Source organism: Dermacentor variabilis, chromosome 11 (assembly GCF_050947875.1).
Source record: "Dermacentor variabilis isolate Ectoservices chromosome 11, ASM5094787v1, whole genome shotgun sequence".
Taxonomy (NCBI): Eukaryota; Metazoa; Arthropoda; class Arachnida; order Ixodida; family Ixodidae; genus Dermacentor; species Dermacentor variabilis.
In genome coordinates this window covers 83,146,766-83,164,319 of record NC_134578.1, presented here as the reverse complement: position 1 = coordinate 83,164,319, position 17,554 = coordinate 83,146,766, and the positions used below count along the sequence as shown (strand labels likewise).

Genomic DNA, 17,554 nt, shown 5'->3' with positions numbered 1-17,554 from the left:
TTCTCTCATACCTGTTGATAGAGCACTTATGCTTGGTTCCTTTTTTTTTCATAGGCCGTGTTGTCACTTCCCAGTGGAACAATGCAGAAGACAAACTTGTGCTGCTTTGTGACGATGCATCCTTGGTAAGCGAGCTCTGTGACATCTTATAAAAAAAAATCTCCATGGAATGCAATAATAATGGTGACTGCCTTGGTGCTTTCTATCTTCTGTAGCACATTGTTTCAAACACGTGCAGATTGCTTCTTTCTTACGGGCGGCAAATTGAATAATGTGGGCATTGTAAGCAATGGAAACGAAAACATACAATGGAAATTTTATGATGTGGGTTTTGGATACTAAAGGAAATGGGAGCGATCATCCTTTCTTGTGTATCAGCAGCCATTGTCGGTTGTGTGGCTCTGATCTGCTTTTTAATAAAAATTAAACATTGTAGTTTTACACACCAAAACCACAATCTGATCATGAGGCATGCCATAGTGGGGGATTACGAATGAATTTTGACTACCTGGGATCCTTCAACATGCGGTGAATCTGAGCGCATGGGCGTTTTTCCATTCCGCCTCCATTGAAATGTGACCACTGTGGTCAGGATCGAGCCTGCGTTTGGAGCTCAGCAGCGCAATGCTATAGCCACAGGGCTACCTCAGCAGGGTCCGCCTTTAGCAATACGCAGTTTTGTTGAAATACCGAGCTCTACTATTACAGGAGTAATTATTCAGACTCCTTTCATTCAGGTGAAAATTGCAGTAAATTTTCACAATTTTCGCAGGTCCTTTACAAACATTCTGCTTATAAATTAGTTGTATATTTCCGAGGAGTGTATACTAGCTGCACCAGTTTTATCCACTTTAAATGTCTCAGTAGGTGGTGTGTACAGAATTGGGATATGGTTTTTATTTTTAAGTTATAGAGTAAGCTCGATGTTTTCGGTTGTTGTTGACAGGTGTGTGTGTGTGCATGTATGTGTGTGTGCGCGTGGTTTTCATCATCCTCTGTGAAAAAAAAAATTGCTGGCCTTAAAATTTCAGCCGCTAACAGGGAGTATATTTTAGGTTGCTCTTTTAAATTAAAAAAAAGGAAATGCCTTATTAAATTTTGTACAGTGAATGCCAAGCAAAACAATTTTTTTCTTAATCCCATGTATTTAGATAGGAGCTCCCAAGGTAAAACTTCCTCCTGAAGAATTCACGTTTCCCTGATGCATTTATGGAACAAATGCAAGAAGACAAAATGTTACAGCATTTTTTTCACAAGGATTAGATTACTCCTTGATTTCTTCTAGTTGAGCTGTGCTCATTTTGCTTCTATGAAAACGTTCAGGAAACGGAGCTTTGCCGACTTGCAGCAGTACTGGCTGCAATCAAAAAAGTCCCCTCATTTGTTGAGCCGTCTTTTCATTGGTTCTTTCCCAGGTCCTCTACGATGCCGTGCGCCAGACCACGCACTTCACGACAACTTCTTTTGTGAGCCTTAGTCTTTTAAACTTTGGTTCTTGTCACGCTCTTTTGTTGTGTTATAGTATTATGAATGATCCACATTCTGGTACTCTTTGAAATCAAGCAAAATAGAATGCCAGACTAACCAAGTTACTAATTAAGCTCTGCCTGAGACAAGTGCTCAGATTTGCAAGTTATTAATTATAAATACTGCCACCTGGCCTTAAAAGGACACTTAAGAGGAGTGGTAGACCAGTTTAGATCAACAAAAAAATTATATGAAAGCTCTACTTTTGTTTGTTTCTTTGTAATAAGTTGATTACTGAAAGAAATTAAGCTTGAGGTTTAGTTTTCTTGAAATTCACATCGAAACGCCACTACCGGGTACATCATTGAGATGTCATGGATTTCAAAGTAAATTTTTCCACGTTTGGCCCATTGTGGCCCAGTAAATATTTGTAAAGCTTGCCAAGTTCAATTTTTAGCTCTTTTAGAATACAACAATAGTCCATATTTACCAATAAAATTTACCTAGGCCTGAGAAGACACCATCAAAATCTATGACATCATGATGATGTGGCATGGGAACATCCAGGTGGCATTGTGACCAGTTTTTAAATTTTTTCGTCTTTCTTGGCTCGCTAAGTCTCATTTCATCACTGTAAAATTGGGTTTTTTGCTCTTGTTTAAGCATAATGTACAAATACAGACTGAATAATTTTTCTCTTTAGTGTTCCTTTAAGCACTAAACCATGTAGCAGTATCTTGCATGTTGTATAAACATGTGGAAAAATATTTTATTCGGTGAGTGGTATTGAATCTGCATGTAGTACTGTAATGAGTGGTTTACACTATATCTGTTTCCACACTTCATCGTATGTGCCAGTGTCGGTAACATCTGATGTGAAACTTGCACAACTGTTTTCTCTGTATACGTAATGACACATTGCATGGGTGATTAAATGTAGTAGTAGTGATCGTAGGCTTAAATGCAGCCAATACAGTGGAACCCTGGTTATATGTTCCCCAGTTTTGCCATGACTCGGGTTTTACGACGGATTAGCGCAGTCCCGGCGAAGTCTCCATAGAAGCAACCAATGCATAAAAACCCCGGTTATCCAACGCAATCTTACACCTGACCTGCGTTATATGACGACCCTCGCGAAGCGCAGGACGAAACGGCGGACGAAAGAAAAGTGCCGCAGGTCCCTCTCTGATGAAGGGTTGAAATCTGGGCCAGTTGGTACATACTTGAAGGAAAAAAACAGTAAAAAAAACACAAAGGACAAGAGGAGAGGTTCACACCACAACGACTACACCGATTCTAATAAAGCTCAGTTGATAGTTCAGTCGTTGTGGTGTGAACCTCTCCTCTTGTCCTCTGTGTTCTTTTACTGGTTTTTTCCTTCAGGTCTCTCCTCGCTCCGTCTCTCCACATGCGGAGCACTTGACACCGCTCGACTGGTTCTCTCTCCCCTCAACCAGCAGCCACCCGCGACACCCGCTGTGCTCAAATAGCGCCTTTTCTTCTCCACAATCACTTTCTCCCTCTCTTCTCAGCGGCATCGCCTCTCGTCGCATCAGGGAAGCATTTCTCTCCTTCCAGTTTCCCAGCAGCAGATCGCCGACAAGGTAGCATGGAGAGGCCTAGGTTTATCACACGTGTTCTTCGTCGTAGTCCTAGCGACCAGTTTTCAGTGGAGGTTTTGAGTTGTGTGGAGCAACGCGACGCACGATGTCCCGAAAGCGGACAGTTCTGTCGTTCGGCCAGTTTGTGGAACACAGTGTCGCGAAGCACAATCGCTAACTTGTTTAAGCACTGTGGCTTTACTGCCTCCTCTGCTGGGGACACAACAACCTCGATGCTGCTCCAGGCCGATGCAGGCTTCGCTGACGACAATTTCAAGGGTTTAGACCTCACCACGACCTTCACCGAGTACGTGGAGGCCGACGACAACTTTGCGATCTGCAGCGAGGTGTCGCTGGATGACGCCATTGAGGAGGCTTTGCCTAGTGCCGACACCGCTGCGACATTGGACGAGGACAACGACGACGCCACAGATGCCGTGCCTGTGCCTACCACGTTCGCCGAGGTGCTACGGCACATAGACGGCATTCGGAACTTCATCTGTTCACGCGACGCAGCAGAGGACCTCCTTTTGGACGTTGCCCAACTCGAGTGAAAGCTCTTGGTTCACGGATCAAACATGGTCCAAAAGAAACTTACCGACTTTTTTTAAAGTTCGCGCCAGCTGGCGGGAATCGTGGCAGTGGGCAGTGGAGTGCCATAAAGGTTCGTTTGAATAAAGCATGATTGGTAGCTGTACTGCAGCATTAATTCTTATCGCATTTAATTTTTTTGGCAATTTGGATTTCCAAGCCCTGCAAGGTATGTTAGTAGTTTACATTGAAATAAGTAGTATTTTTATAGGCATAATTTATGTTCGAATTTTAAGACACAGCGGAATTTTAAGACACTCGCGGTCCCGAGAAAGTCATATAATCGGAGTTCTACTGTACATGCCATGGCGTTTATTTACTGGCTTTATGTCAACCGACATTTCGGCTGGCTTGCCTTAATGTAGCAGAGTATGAGGGGCCCGTCTTGGGAACCGGAGGACCTTACACTGGCCATCACCGTTATGGCCATACAATAGTCTTGTAGTGTTTTAAATAACAACTGCATTTTTTAAAAAGACAAGCAATTTTAGCCATTTTGGTTCAAACCCGATGCCCAATAATGTTTCTTTGTTACTGGGAGGACAACTAACTTGGCTACAGTGACTCAATGGCCGTCTCGGAAGGCCAAGCGGCCAGCTAGTGAGGCCATTTGTCAGGGAGCTTTGTGCATGATAATGAGAGACTGTTGTTTCTTCTAGGTTGGGACAAAAGTCACCTGGCATCCAAGTGGCTGCGTCATGTTCTTCGCCTCTGAAGAAGGTCAGCTTCAGGTAAGACTTTCTTCTGGCCTCATTATTTACCATATGTAATGAAATCCTGCCTTGGTGCTATGACATGGTCATTGGTCACACACGTGACAACTACTGACATTCCACTAATAGCAAGTTTAGTCATCTGCTGCGCTGCTGCATTGGGCCTCCCAACAAGTATCTGTATCACTCCAGCAAACCAAGTTTGCTGGAGTGAGTGCCCAAACCTCACAATCTCCTCCTGCGTGACCACTTTTCGCGTCATGACATCACGCAGTCACCTCCTGGAATACAAAACTGAAACTGGCTGTAGGAAAGCTGTTATATTAAATTAGTTCGGGCACTGTGCCAGTTTCCAGTACATTTTCTAGGGTATTGAGGTTTTGTACCTACATTTAATGCAAAAGATCTGACATGTCAAAAATATCGAGTCAGTCACTCTAGCTTGGGTACAACTCCGGTTTCTCAATTCAAATGCATGTGGAGTGCTTAATCACTTTCCTCACACGACCACTCAGCCAATTGGAATGTAGCATTTAAAGGGGCTCTCTCCATATTTTGCCATTTTAGACAGACAAGCGCAGTGCATACTTCAATGGCTGACGATCATGTCTGCAAAGTGTCGTGTCCATCAAAGTACCAATCATGTGTGACTGTGGAAAGCATAATTTTGATTAAGGACATCATAGTTTTTACGAAAGCTGCCGACAATCAGTTAAAGAAAGAGAAGAGCTAGGCACAAAGTTTACAGCTCCATGACCGTGCACTAAAAAGGCCAAAACATGTGTCACAATTATGCCGATTGTGGCTGTTAGATCGTCTGAAACATACGAACATGATACGTTAGTCTGTAGTTTATGTGAAATCATTGCATTGTGTACGTGAGCTTCGCAGAAGTTCTATTTACAAATTATCGCTATAATTCAAAGCGGTGTACGACATATTTGTCTGCTTTAGATGTGCCGATATGTGCACTTTGCGGAACTGTGATATTGGTTTATTATTGCCGAGTGACGGAGTTGTAAACTTGTTCCTTCTACATTTATACATGTTCTGACTTTCACCAAATTTTTTAAAGAGAAATTGACAGCCTAAACTGAAGACCAGCTTCCGAAATTATATTGATTTTAACGTTTCTTAAAAGTGCAGTAAATTTCATCAAATTCGTTGCAGCACATGCCAAGCACAACAATTTGTTAATTCCCATGTATTTAGCTACAAACTCCTGGGGTAAATCTTTCGCTTAACTGCAACATGTTGTTTGCTTCTGCATGCTAGAAAAAAAATTTGCTGATTCTTTTCGAGACGTGTTAGCTTTAAAGAAGAAAGAACTTGGAAGTTAAAAGGAAAAAAGAAAGAAACTGATGAACATTGCTGCACAAGACAGAGCTGATATTTTGTCTTCAATGCAGTGCTTCGACGCAGCTCTGTCCACAATACAGCTGAGGCTTAACGACGAGTCTGCGAGGGCTGCACCAACTTTGAACATAGGCTCCTATTTAAGGTATGTTCTAAACAGCTTTGACCTTGTAGCCAGGCTAGGGCTGCATTGTCTTTCATTAGGTTTTTACTACACGAACCATTTTCATTTTCTTGTGCAAGAAATTAGACAAGCCCTTTGTTTATGCCAGATATGCCTGAATAAACCTCTCTTTTCTAAAGAAATGCTTGCTTGCAATTTTATGAACCAAAGTTGTCGCATATCGTATATGATACATAATTCAGTTACATAATATGCTTTATGACCATGGAGAAGGATGTATGAATTACGGAACACTTGCAAAAAATTATCAGGACCATTGAAAAAACATGAACGATTGCATTAAAAAACTGGGGTGTACTTCTCACAGCAAGAGCTAGTGCAAGTTTCTTTGAAATTTGATGAGGTCATCCTTTACTGACGAATAGATAGCTTCAATAGCTAGGCCGGATCATTTATAGACCTTGGTATTGTGTCAATATTCGCTTTGGGTAGTCATTAGGAGCTTGATCCAATCCAAAGGAAAAACCTTCTTCCTCTTCCTCCGAGAGTTATCTGTTCTTTCAACTGTTGTTATTAGCTCTTAAAATATGACAGGCACAACGCTATTTTTACCATAGACACTGCTGGCATTTTTGATTTTCATCACCAGTGATGTTGCTAAGAAATGGCGAGGAGACAAATCTCTCCTCTCCATCAAAAAGCAACCCGTAACTGCATGCTGCAGCATATATGATGCAGCAATTAATACTTGCTTCACAATACCACCAGAATGTCTTACCCTATCAAAAGTTACTTTTGTGCTTCAATGCATAAAATGGCATTTTCTCAAAGGAAGTAACTGGAACGCCAATGCATTTCGTTGGACACTATATTAATATCTCGAAACAGAATATCTCGAACTGAGAATTTGCTCTAAGTGGATATGCCTTTCAAACTCACCTGCTATATTTCTTAGATTTAGACATATGTTGCAATGTAATTAAGTAAAAAGCTGATTTGTGTAATTATGTTAATTGCTTAATGAACCATTTTGATTTCTCGTTGAACTGCTGGCCGCCTCGTCGAGTAATTTGGATCTAGGGTTAGAATTGATCTGTCTGCCTCAGGCAATTTAAAAAAATTTCGGACCTTCGGAAAAAAAAAAAAGGAAACGGTATATGGGTGTACTCCAGCAAAAATTTTAGCTATGAGTGAAGCACTTTCCTACTGTTATCTTTTTTTTTTTTTCAATTCTTACCCACCTTTGCATGTGTCAGCTGTTGCACTCTAAGAAAATTCTTCACGCCGAACATTGCCCAACAACTAGGTCATCTCTCCCTTTCGCTGCTATATACTGGTATACTTATTTTATGATGGGCGCCTTTCTCACAGGACTCGAATCAGTAAAGGTAAGGCGCAGAATACCAGGACTCAAGAAGAAGAACACAAACGACAGGACCGGCGTGTTCTTCTTCTTGAGTCCTGGTCTTCTGCCTTTACTAAATTACCTCTACTAATTCAAGCACGAACCAACTAGCCCAAGCAAGAGTTTTACTTGATCACATGACTCTCCCCCCATTTCCAGCAACAGTGGTTCCTTGCATCGGCTGATGTGGCAGTCAAACGGTGACGCCGTCTTGCGCTGCCCTACTGCTGCAGTTTTCAACTGTGCTGCCTTGCTGTTTGACGGGTAAGTCGGTGCGAGGGTTTTGACTTGTTTGTGTGCTCTCACTTGCGTCCTCATTGGTTAGTCGGAAGTGGTCGAGACTCGAGCCCTCTTGCGGTGAGCCGCTGTTTGTAGGCTCATTCATGCGATGGTTGCTGGTTTGATTCCCAGCTGCTGCAGCTGGGTTCTGATGGGAGCGGAATGCAAAAATGCTTGTGTACTTAACTTCCCATAGGAGTAGACGTTATCCGTGAGAGTTATGGTGAGGTTGAAAATTTTCTTCTTTTCTTTTGACACAGGCTGTTTGTACCTGCTAGTTATCTTCTCAACGCCTGTGATCGCTCTTTTATACTGACAAATGTTTGCCGTTACCATAGTTATTTACGTGTTTCTTGTGAAATCGACTATGAGTGCTTTGTACTGTTTTTTTCTGCACAGATTAGTTTGTACTGACATCGTTACTTCTCATACTTTTTGCAATCTTTGAATATTATTTAGCGTTTCTGTTTAGTTATGCATTGTTTCTGGCTATGTAATGCCCGTAAAAGCCCTTAGGGGAAAGAAAACAGACAAAAAATAGAGAAATTTTGATACTCCGTTTGACATTTCATAGACAACACTGTGAAAGCTACTAAATTAGTCCGGTCATGAAAGCATCACTCCGCATGTTTTGCAATCCAATGGTTCTTGATATGCAACACTTTCTACAGAATAACTACTTCACATGACACAATTGCAACTTGCGTACGTAAGGTGATATCAAATCGTGTATTATTTGTGCATTTTTGTGGTGCTTCCGGTATGCGATGTACTGCATTTTGGCCGACAGCGCAAGCTATGTACTGTCGCTGGGGATCGTAGAAACATGTCACTCCGCTCGTATGCTGGTAAATAGGTTCAGATCCGTAACACCTATGTAAGAGTTACATCATATTTTGCGACATAAAGGTATGTGACAATATTACATAGAATTGCATGATGCATACCTCATTTTTCTTTCGTATGTGACATTATCTTTTGGTTGTGAATGTGATCAGTAGGAGACATCTCTCTAGCCATCGTAGCATTGTCTAGTATTTATGAAACCACGTATGGAAGCATTTTAAAGAATCCCAGGCAGTTCACGTTAATCTTGAGCACTCCACTGTAACATCGCCCACAGCCCCAGAGTTGCTTGAGACATTAAACATGATTGATTGATTGATTGTCAATAACTTCATCAATTCACATCCATATGGATGATGATTGATTGGTCACAGATCACATGTTTGTTTGTAAGGCCTCTGTCTTGCGGGCTGAGAGCAGAAAAAAAAAAAATGCTAGTGGTCCAACATCACTAGGGAGCTTGATTTCTGGCCTTCGATGACTGTGCCACCAAGGGTCTGTGACTGCAGAGGATAGCAGGCTGCGAAGTCTGACGTGTGTGACACTCCTAGCAGTTAAGCCTCCAAGTCTGGAAGAAAGTAAAAAAGTAAAACATAATTGCTTCTGTTCGGTTTCTGAAGTTTCAGATAGCCAGCTATTCTCCAGTCCTGCCATGCAACCCGAGAGCTCCATTGGTCGTGCATGATGTGGCTGGCCTGCGCACTTCTTGCAAAGGCTGTGCATGCTGCTCAGACATGCACACACACACTTTCAGCAGATCGACTCGTTTACTTTGGCTCGGCACAAAAGAACCTCTGGAAGAAGCAATCAGAAATTACTGGCAGGCTCCAATGGCTTTGATTCTTTTAACTCAGTTACTGTGAACAGCAAAGATGAAGCATTTGTTTGTGGTTTTCCTGGTTCGCTTCGTATTTTGGCACTGCTGCACCATCATCTGCCTGGTGTTATTGAAGGGCAGGCATTCAATCCCGAGCTCCTTCTTGTTTTGGGCTCCTGCCTTTTTAAAGCCTTTGTCGGTCGATACGATAGCACCGGCTGTGGCTGTCCATCCTTCAGTTTGTTGACGAGCACCTTTTGTTGTATTGCAGTGAGTGTGAAGCCTTTTCTTTTTTTAAAACTTTTCTTCTATTTCGCACCCACCATTATGTGGAAGCCTTTTTGTCTTCCTACTGCACATTTTTGTTTTGCGCAGCTCGGGGTATATTCTCGGCCAGGGATGGACAAGTTCAGCCTATTTCATAGCTTTTATTGGTTCACCACAGTACGAGAAAATGGGCATTGACTTGTGGTTAGAGCACATGGCTCGAAGTTGAATGAGCCCCGGTTCGATTCCCCAAACCATCCTGGTATGTTTTGTAGTAAAAAAAAAAAAAAAATAGAATTTCGGTATTGTAGTGGTGATATTATGGCCACAGGTTGAATTTGTGGCAACATTACGAGGTTCGTTCAAAACAGTGTGCAAAAGGGGAAGTCTTACTGACGAAGATTTATAAATGAAGCACCCTGCACTGTGGTGCTATTGTTTCACAGTGGCCTGTGTGGAACATAGCTTGTGATAGACCGTTATGGTCAATAATCTTTTGAACAATCTTGAGCCGTGTTTTTTCTCTTGGTGCAGTGGTCCACTGGCCATCCTCAAGTTACCACTTGGCTTGCTCACCAGAGGGCAGCTGGGACCACTTGAGCTTGTGTCGCAGTACTTGAAGCACTTGCAAGTAGATGAGGTATTGACTGCTCCTGGCTACCGGCAGTGATTCATGCGTAATTGGCATCATGCAGAAAAGTTGCAGTTTTGTCGCATCGTAATACAGAAGCTATTAATTGGAAGGTGTTTGCTTTGCTTGGACCTCTTCCTCTGATAGAAACAAAGCTGGGGTTTGTTTTGAAATGGAAATTCATATAAGTTGGGAGGACATTCTGTATGGAACAATACAATCGCAGGAATACAGTCATAAGCTCTGCAGTCACAATGGATGATCTTATTGAAGGAATGGCACGATGACTTCCTGTTTAATGCCTTTATTAGAATGGGGACAAAATTATTCCTCCATTATACGGGTAATTTCATTTCGTTCGCTGTACAGGTGCTCAACTGTATTGGAAACATCAGGCATCTCGGATAACTTCAAAGTGATAAATTTTAAGCGCCATTAAAATGCGACAACAGCAAGGAAGTGGGCAGGTAGGCAAAATTTTACCATCGATCCCGCTTATATTGGATGTGGCCATTTTAAATTCTTCTGACATGCGGCACTGGCAATATCCCCCTTCTCCCTAACCATCCAAAGATTGGTCGGCTACGGGCACTTAAGCATGATGATTGGCACCGAAACATGGCCATCGCTCCATACTTGCTCGACACCATGGCTTGAAGGCCGCGAAGGCATAGCAGGGGCAACATTCGATTGCTGTCAACTTGGCTTGTACAAAGAGTGTTTGAACAACTTTTAAGAAAAGTATTTGTGAGGTGATAGGCTTTGCACCAGGTGTATTTCGCAGCTTTCTTAAAAGCTTTTGTAGGGCTCCTTTACATTCACTTGTGAGGCAACGCTCACTTGTCCATTCTGTTCTTTGTGTCCTGAACTCCTGGCGAGATTTCTTTTTATTGCGTAATATCAATTGCCATTCTGCGCCTCCTCATTTTTACTAGGTTTTATATGACTGTACAACTGAATTTGTCTCACAGCGCCTTGTTTTATCTTTTCTTTTTCTGTAAGCATAGTGTTGATCACACATAGGTCCCGAGTCATGCATGTGAGTCTCCCAAGCCTGTCTTGGCCAAGATGCCATGCTCATGCATGTTTTTATATGTACTTAGAATAGCACCATCGCTGGTAAGCAATTCTAAGAATTTTAGTATCGTGCATGCGCATTGGGACATTACGTGCTAGGTTAATTAAGGGTCAGAATTTTTTTTCGCCGCCAGCTTGCTGCACTTGTTCTGCCAATGTGGTCCTTGCTCTGTCGACGTCGCAGGCCGTTCACCTCCTGTTGAGCCTGGACTGGGGTCGTGTTGCAGAGCTGTCTTTCGTGTGCCTCAGCAAGATAGTCAACTACCTGCTTCGACAGCCCCTGGATTCCAAACTTGAAGGTCTGTAGTGTGGCGTTCTAAATGCATTTCCGCGTTTTACTTGTATATCAACAGGTCTAATCGGAGTTGGGGCTGAGCTAAAGCTTCCTCTTAACCTGATGCTTTCGGAAGATGCAGCGGTGCCCCGTGAACTGGTGAAGTGGTTCTGCACGTTTTCCATTCACATCACCAGCGAGGTAGCACGTGACCACAGCAGCGTTTGAGGCAGTTGTGACGAGATGCACAGTGCCATGATAAATGTTTCACCTGCCGACCAAAGTATGCGAGAGTCCCGAACAACTTCAAGTCTCGTCTTTTGCAGTTCAACTGGAAACGGCACTGGGAAGCTTCTACGGTCCTGCCCAGCCAATACCAGAGTCGGTGGTTGCCGAATACGGGGCTCGCATCAGCCACCTGGCGAGGCGGTTTTTTCATCACCTCCTGAGGTACGATGCTTGGAGCGATTCTGCAGGCCCCTTGTGTATGCCGTGGCGTCGTGCAAGCAGCATTTTTGTCAGCAACGTTGAAAGCTGAGCGAGTTGGTGAACTTGAATTGTGTTTGATGGCCGTGCAGCCAAATGGTAAAAAAAAGAAAAAACAGCAGATCGCACGCAAATGCCTAAATTAGCGATAAGCGAAGGTTTCTTCCATGTTTATTGACATGTTTTCACTTCACTTCTTTTTCACTTCTATGTTGATCAACGTTCCTCGATCAATGCACGCTTTGGACCCATTTTGTTCCTTTCACTTCTTTCTTCATACTCGGCTGCTTCTCTTTCCGACTTCTTCAATCCTTGCCACACCTTGTGCTTGTCTATTCAAGCACCTACCTAGTAGCACACGCAAACCCATTCTGGGGGTCGGGCCAAGAATGCTAACTTCCGCAGTGCCACATGCCAAGTTTCACTCGCTTGGTGTCCCTAGCTGTTGCATGCTCACCAAGAGAGCAGCTACCAACCAGCATGCAGCCAGTACTTGTAAAGTTAGGGGTGAAATGGACAAAGAAAGTTTCACTTTAAGATCGGCAGGTTTCAACGATTCCTCTGCCTCTGAACTCTACTGCGATAGCAGCAGGATCTTACAGCTGGCATCGCGGTATTCCGAAGAACAACTTTGTCGTGGTGCATACGATGTGGTCCTCGTCCAATATATATAATGTGGCAGTGAACGGGAGTTCGTCGTACGCGTAGTACAGCGCTACACTTTTGCATGGTATTTTCAAGGGAATTTTACAACTGTTCAATATAAACAATAATTCGATATATCCAGGATTGACTGTATATCGCTATATTTCTGTGTTGTGTTTTCATGGCTCTGTATATACTGAAAAAATCTTTCTTGTCAGAAATATTCAGTTGTGGATCGGGGCTGTTGTGCCGGTCATTATTATTTTTTTTTGTGCGTGTTTGTGTATGTTCATTAGGTGTGCTGTTGTGAAACATAGTTCTAAAGCAGGTAGCATATTAACAGTGTGAGTGAAATACAGGGATAAAGTAAACTACAGGACGAGCGCTGTCATTCTTTTTTTTTTTTGTCCTAGTCTTTGGTTCGCGCCGTTAATCTGTTCCCATGTGTTACCAAATCAATTATTTGCTCGAACCTAAGATTTCTAAGCTTCACGCTCACATTGCTGTGGTGCTACTAACCATGAAGAAACCGCGAAATGCTCCACTAAGGGTAAAATGGGAATGTGTTGAACACTTTTCCCCCCAAGTGTGTAATAATAATCAGATGGTCAAGTTCCCATATGTCGAAGGCAGCCTTATACCTGAAACTGGGGAAATTTGTGGTCCAAACCAGCTGGTGGACTCACAGACTCACATATAGGCTTGCAAGTACAAGTCGACTCCAGCTATTTGAACCTCGCTGGACCACAAGTTTTGGTCGATTTAATTAACTAAGGGCAGCAGAATAAACAGCTTCAAATGTATTTTTTTTATTGCTTGAAGTATTTTGTTGTCGTTGACAGTTTACTTAAATACAGTACCATAATAATTATACATGTCGAAATCAGTCAGTGGCTAACAAAACTAAACGCTGTCGTCAACGCTTGACAAAATTGCCGAAAGAGACGCATTCTGAGGCAGAGCGCAAGTAATCATCACCGCAGGACAGGTTGCAGCTGCGACTGTCATCACGTAGGGAACCAGTAAACACATTGTCTGCTGAATTTCTTGTGTTTTCAGGCTTTTATAAGTTTCAGAGAGGTTGAATAAATCTAAGTCGTATGCTTTTGCATTAAAAAATAAACGAGTTTTCTTTGCTAGCATGTATGGTTTCTCACTGGGACCTTCCAGTGTGTTTGAATCAAGCTAAAAGTTCAATTAACGGTAGTCGACTGTACGTATTAACGCTGTCAGGGTCGAATTTCTTTCACAAGAACCATGGCCTGTAGTCAATTTTTTCTTTATAGCGGTTTCCAGTAGTATGAAATGATTGAGAGCTCATGAATACAACAAAAATTATTGCAGGCAATATTTTGTCTCGAAAACACTTTACTGGCACCAACAGTATGCATACAAGTATGCTATACAGTAAGAGGTTGAGAAAAATGCCTAGAAAAAAACATCCAAAATCAAGTAGTGGACTGAAAGATGGAATAGCACACTGTGGTATAACGTTTGTAAACAGGGATAAGGTGCCTCAGAAAGACTGGCGAGCCTTTCTGAGGCACCTTATCCCTGTTTACAAACTTTATACCATAGAAAAAAACATGGCTGTCAGTTTGTTGTCCCAACAGCAGATTTCATCAGAAGAAGGAACAAGCCAGAAACAAATCGGAAGAAGAAATGCTTGAGCAGGTCGCTGCGGGAAGTGGCACCGCATGCGGCCATACCGAAATTGCGACAGTGTGCGCTCCGATGTACAGCAATAAGTAGACTGCAAGTGAGGGCAAGGAAAAAGATAGCCTAATAGTATCTCTGAACTTCGGCCACCCAGGGCTATTTCCAAGCTACCGGAAAGATGATAGCAGCAGCCGTAAAGAATGTTAGCATCTCCTCATCGCACGCCTTGGAAGTAGCAGACGATGTACGCGACCGCATGAGTGGGCGCTCGGGGGTACAACAACTCTAGTCGTGCACCCCGGCAAGCGACAATTCAATTTCAAATGACTTTGGCCGACTCCATAGAGGTGGCAGCACCTCTCAACAAGCAGTAGTGTTGAATACGTGCAAAATGTCAAACATAAGTTGGAGCACAGTAGAAACACGTCGAATTTTCAGTAAGTTTAATGAAAGGGAAAAATTTTTTTCTTTCTGAGAATCTCACATGGGCTTACTTCATAGATTCAGAAGAATGGAATTGTGGGGCGAGTTGGCATTCCATTCTTGAGGGCAAACGGCACGAAAAGCAGCGTGTTTGTCTTTTTATTTTGCACTGCTCGCCTCCAGATTGGTAAGGTTAGAGATGCACTGGGCTGAACCATATCAACTATATGGTAGGTGTTTGCTAGATGAGTTTGCCAGCGACGTTTACCTCCGTTTTTCAATAAGGAGCAGGTTTCTTGCTGGTTTTCTGCTGCGTACACTTAGTGACAAGCATTCTCAGTGTCACTTCCTGCCAACTACCGTGCTCCTTGGGTGTCATTGGCACAAAATTGCAGCAAGAATGCCTTAAAACCTAGCCTAAACAATATAATTGATGACATCATAACATATTTAACATGGTGTCCTTATGCTAATTAACATATTTCAGGATGTCACAAACTAATTAGCATTAAAATTAACAGCCATAGGCCATGGCTGTGCCACTGTCAAGTTCTCTTTTTGGACATGCAAGGGCATTTTTTTCTAGATTGTTCACTTGCCTTTAGCACTTCTTTAGTGTTGTATGGTGCATAATAAATGTAAAAATTGTCTTTTTTTCTTAGGAAACCTTTGACTTGCGACACTGAATCAATTCCTTTTCTGCTTGACTCACAGAGTGCCGCGGCGTGAACTCTTGGGCTGACCTCCTAACCTCTTTCGGTATGGCTGCATGACTTCTTCCCAGGAAAGCATGTCCTTCACTTCACTGTACTGACCTTATTCTTTGACTTTTGAGCATCATTAAGATGCTCTGAGCATGAAACATGGTCATGTATCTATCTTCAAACACAAGATCGAAGCTTCGATCCCTGGTGTGACAGTTTAATTATGATAAACAGAATGCAAGAACACTCATGTACGAGATTTTGGTTCCTGATGAGCCTCTGGTGATTAGGATTCACCTGGAGGCTGGTGAATGCAGAACTATGGTACACTTGATGGCTAAGGCGTGGCTTTGAAACAAGAAGCGCCATGATTTAATTTCAATTTTTAGCTTCAGGTCACATGCTGTTTGAAACACATGGATTTATGTTACTCTCAGATACGTAGGTTGCATTTGATGCCATGACTCCATGTTTCATGACCAGGGAGATGCTCAGACATTGCAGTTCATAGCAATGTCTCGCAGAGCCATCTCATTTATGTTGTGCAAGAATTGCCTTTGTGACATTGCCCGATTAGGTGCGTTGCACAGGAACTTCAATTAGTCCTTGTCCTTCACATTAAATCATGACATCTATGCACGTTAATGACTGCTGTAGATTGCTGTGGCCACATGTTCCCTCAAGTGCACCTGCTTAATTTGGCCCATCAAAGGGTAGCTTTTAACGAATGTTCTGAAGTCCCAAATTGAGCCTTTAGCTTGAAAATTATTTTTATTGCGATAGCAATTATATGGACACTCCAGGCAAATTTCTGCCGAGGGCGTCCCGTGACATTTCGCATTAAGTCCCAAGTGCAATAATATTGCGGTTTGAATCCTGCTTGCATGCACATTTGCACACACTGCCAACGTACATTCTCAGTATAGTGGCAGGTCTCGCATGCTGCCACTGTAAACGCACTTGCATGGGCAGTACACTTTCTGCACCACGAGCACGCTGTAGCGGTCTGAATGAGGGGGTATGTGGAAATGTTAATCAACTTTTGCAGGCGTTTAGCAAGCTGCGTGCTCTAAGATTCATAGATGACTCTGGTGTTTAAGTAAAACGTTTCTGTATATCTCTCTTGTTATATAGTACCCGCAGTGTTATTGAATTCTTTTGACCGTCGCCAGTAGCTTTTGACCAATGGATGTGGTGAATGTGTCCTGCCACTGATCACGATGTCATGGGTTTATTGTGTGTGGCTACAGCGTGAGATTTTTAATTTTTTATGGGATAATATTCTGAAAGGGGCTGTGCCTTCAGCTTTTGCTAAAATCTTGACTCTAATGGAATCCCATCTGGTTGAGTAAGGTCCTATGAAAAAAAACGGAGCACTGACCAAGGTTTGATTGAGTGATTGATTGATTGATTGATTGATTGATTGATTGATTGATTGATTGATTGATTGATTGATTGATTGATTGGTTGATTCGAATCCTGGCCACGGCGGCCAGCCACATTTCGATGGAGGCGAAATGCGAAAACACCCGTGTACATAGATTTAGGTGCACGTTAGAAAACCCCAGGTGGTAGAAATTTCCGGAGTCCTCCACTACAGCGTGCCTCATAATCAGAAAGTGGTTTTGGCACGTAAAACCCCATAATTTAATTTTAATTGATTCATTGATTCACTCATTCATTCATTCACTCATTCATTTAGTCAGTCAGTAAGTCAGTCATTATTTGGGTTTAACAAACCAAAGCATCAATGCAGCTATGAGAGACTAGTGGACAGCTCCAGATTAATTCTAACTGCCTGGGGTTCTTTGACATGCACCTGAACCTAAGTGGATGAGATTTTTTGCATTCTTCAATCTTCATAATGTGGCCAGTGAGACTGGGAATCGAAACCACGACCTTGGGTTCTGAGCAAGAGAGCGCCGTAGCAACTGAGCTACCACAGGAGGCCTCCAATGAAGGTGGGAACAATGCTAAGTTACATGGTGTGGGGGCGCTCAACTGTCATGTTTCCCCTGATATTATTTTCCCTGCAGAGCTGTGCGCTATCGCTGGTCGGTGTAGTTGCAGAATAGTACGAGAGATGGCGTGAATGTTGCGCAAAATAGACTAGTGTCTTCCTTTTTGGCTTGGGCTCAGCGAAGTGCGTGAACTTGTCGTGCACCTGGTGGCACACTCTGTGGGACTGT

General features: G+C 42.8%; 1 protein-coding gene across 2 annotated transcripts in view; it reads left to right on the top strand.

The window, feature by feature from the left end:
* frtz (WD repeat-containing and planar cell polarity effector protein fritz) overlaps positions 1–17,554 on the top strand; it is a 58,491-nt gene that overhangs the window by 21,970 nt on the left and 18,967 nt on the right. For both annotated transcript variants that reach the window (XM_075674362.1, XM_075674361.1), the window contains exons 13-20: positions 55–125; positions 1,416–1,466; positions 4,319–4,390; positions 5,782–5,873; positions 7,417–7,521; positions 10,001–10,106; positions 11,359–11,473; positions 11,775–11,898. In XM_075674362.1, coding sequence (XP_075530477.1) covers positions 55–125; positions 1,416–1,466; positions 4,319–4,390; positions 5,782–5,873; positions 7,417–7,521; positions 10,001–10,106; positions 11,359–11,473; positions 11,775–11,898 — 736 coding nt within the window. The remainder of the gene's footprint in view (positions 1–54; positions 126–1,415; positions 1,467–4,318; positions 4,391–5,781; positions 5,874–7,416; positions 7,522–10,000; positions 10,107–11,358; positions 11,474–11,774; positions 11,899–17,554) is intronic.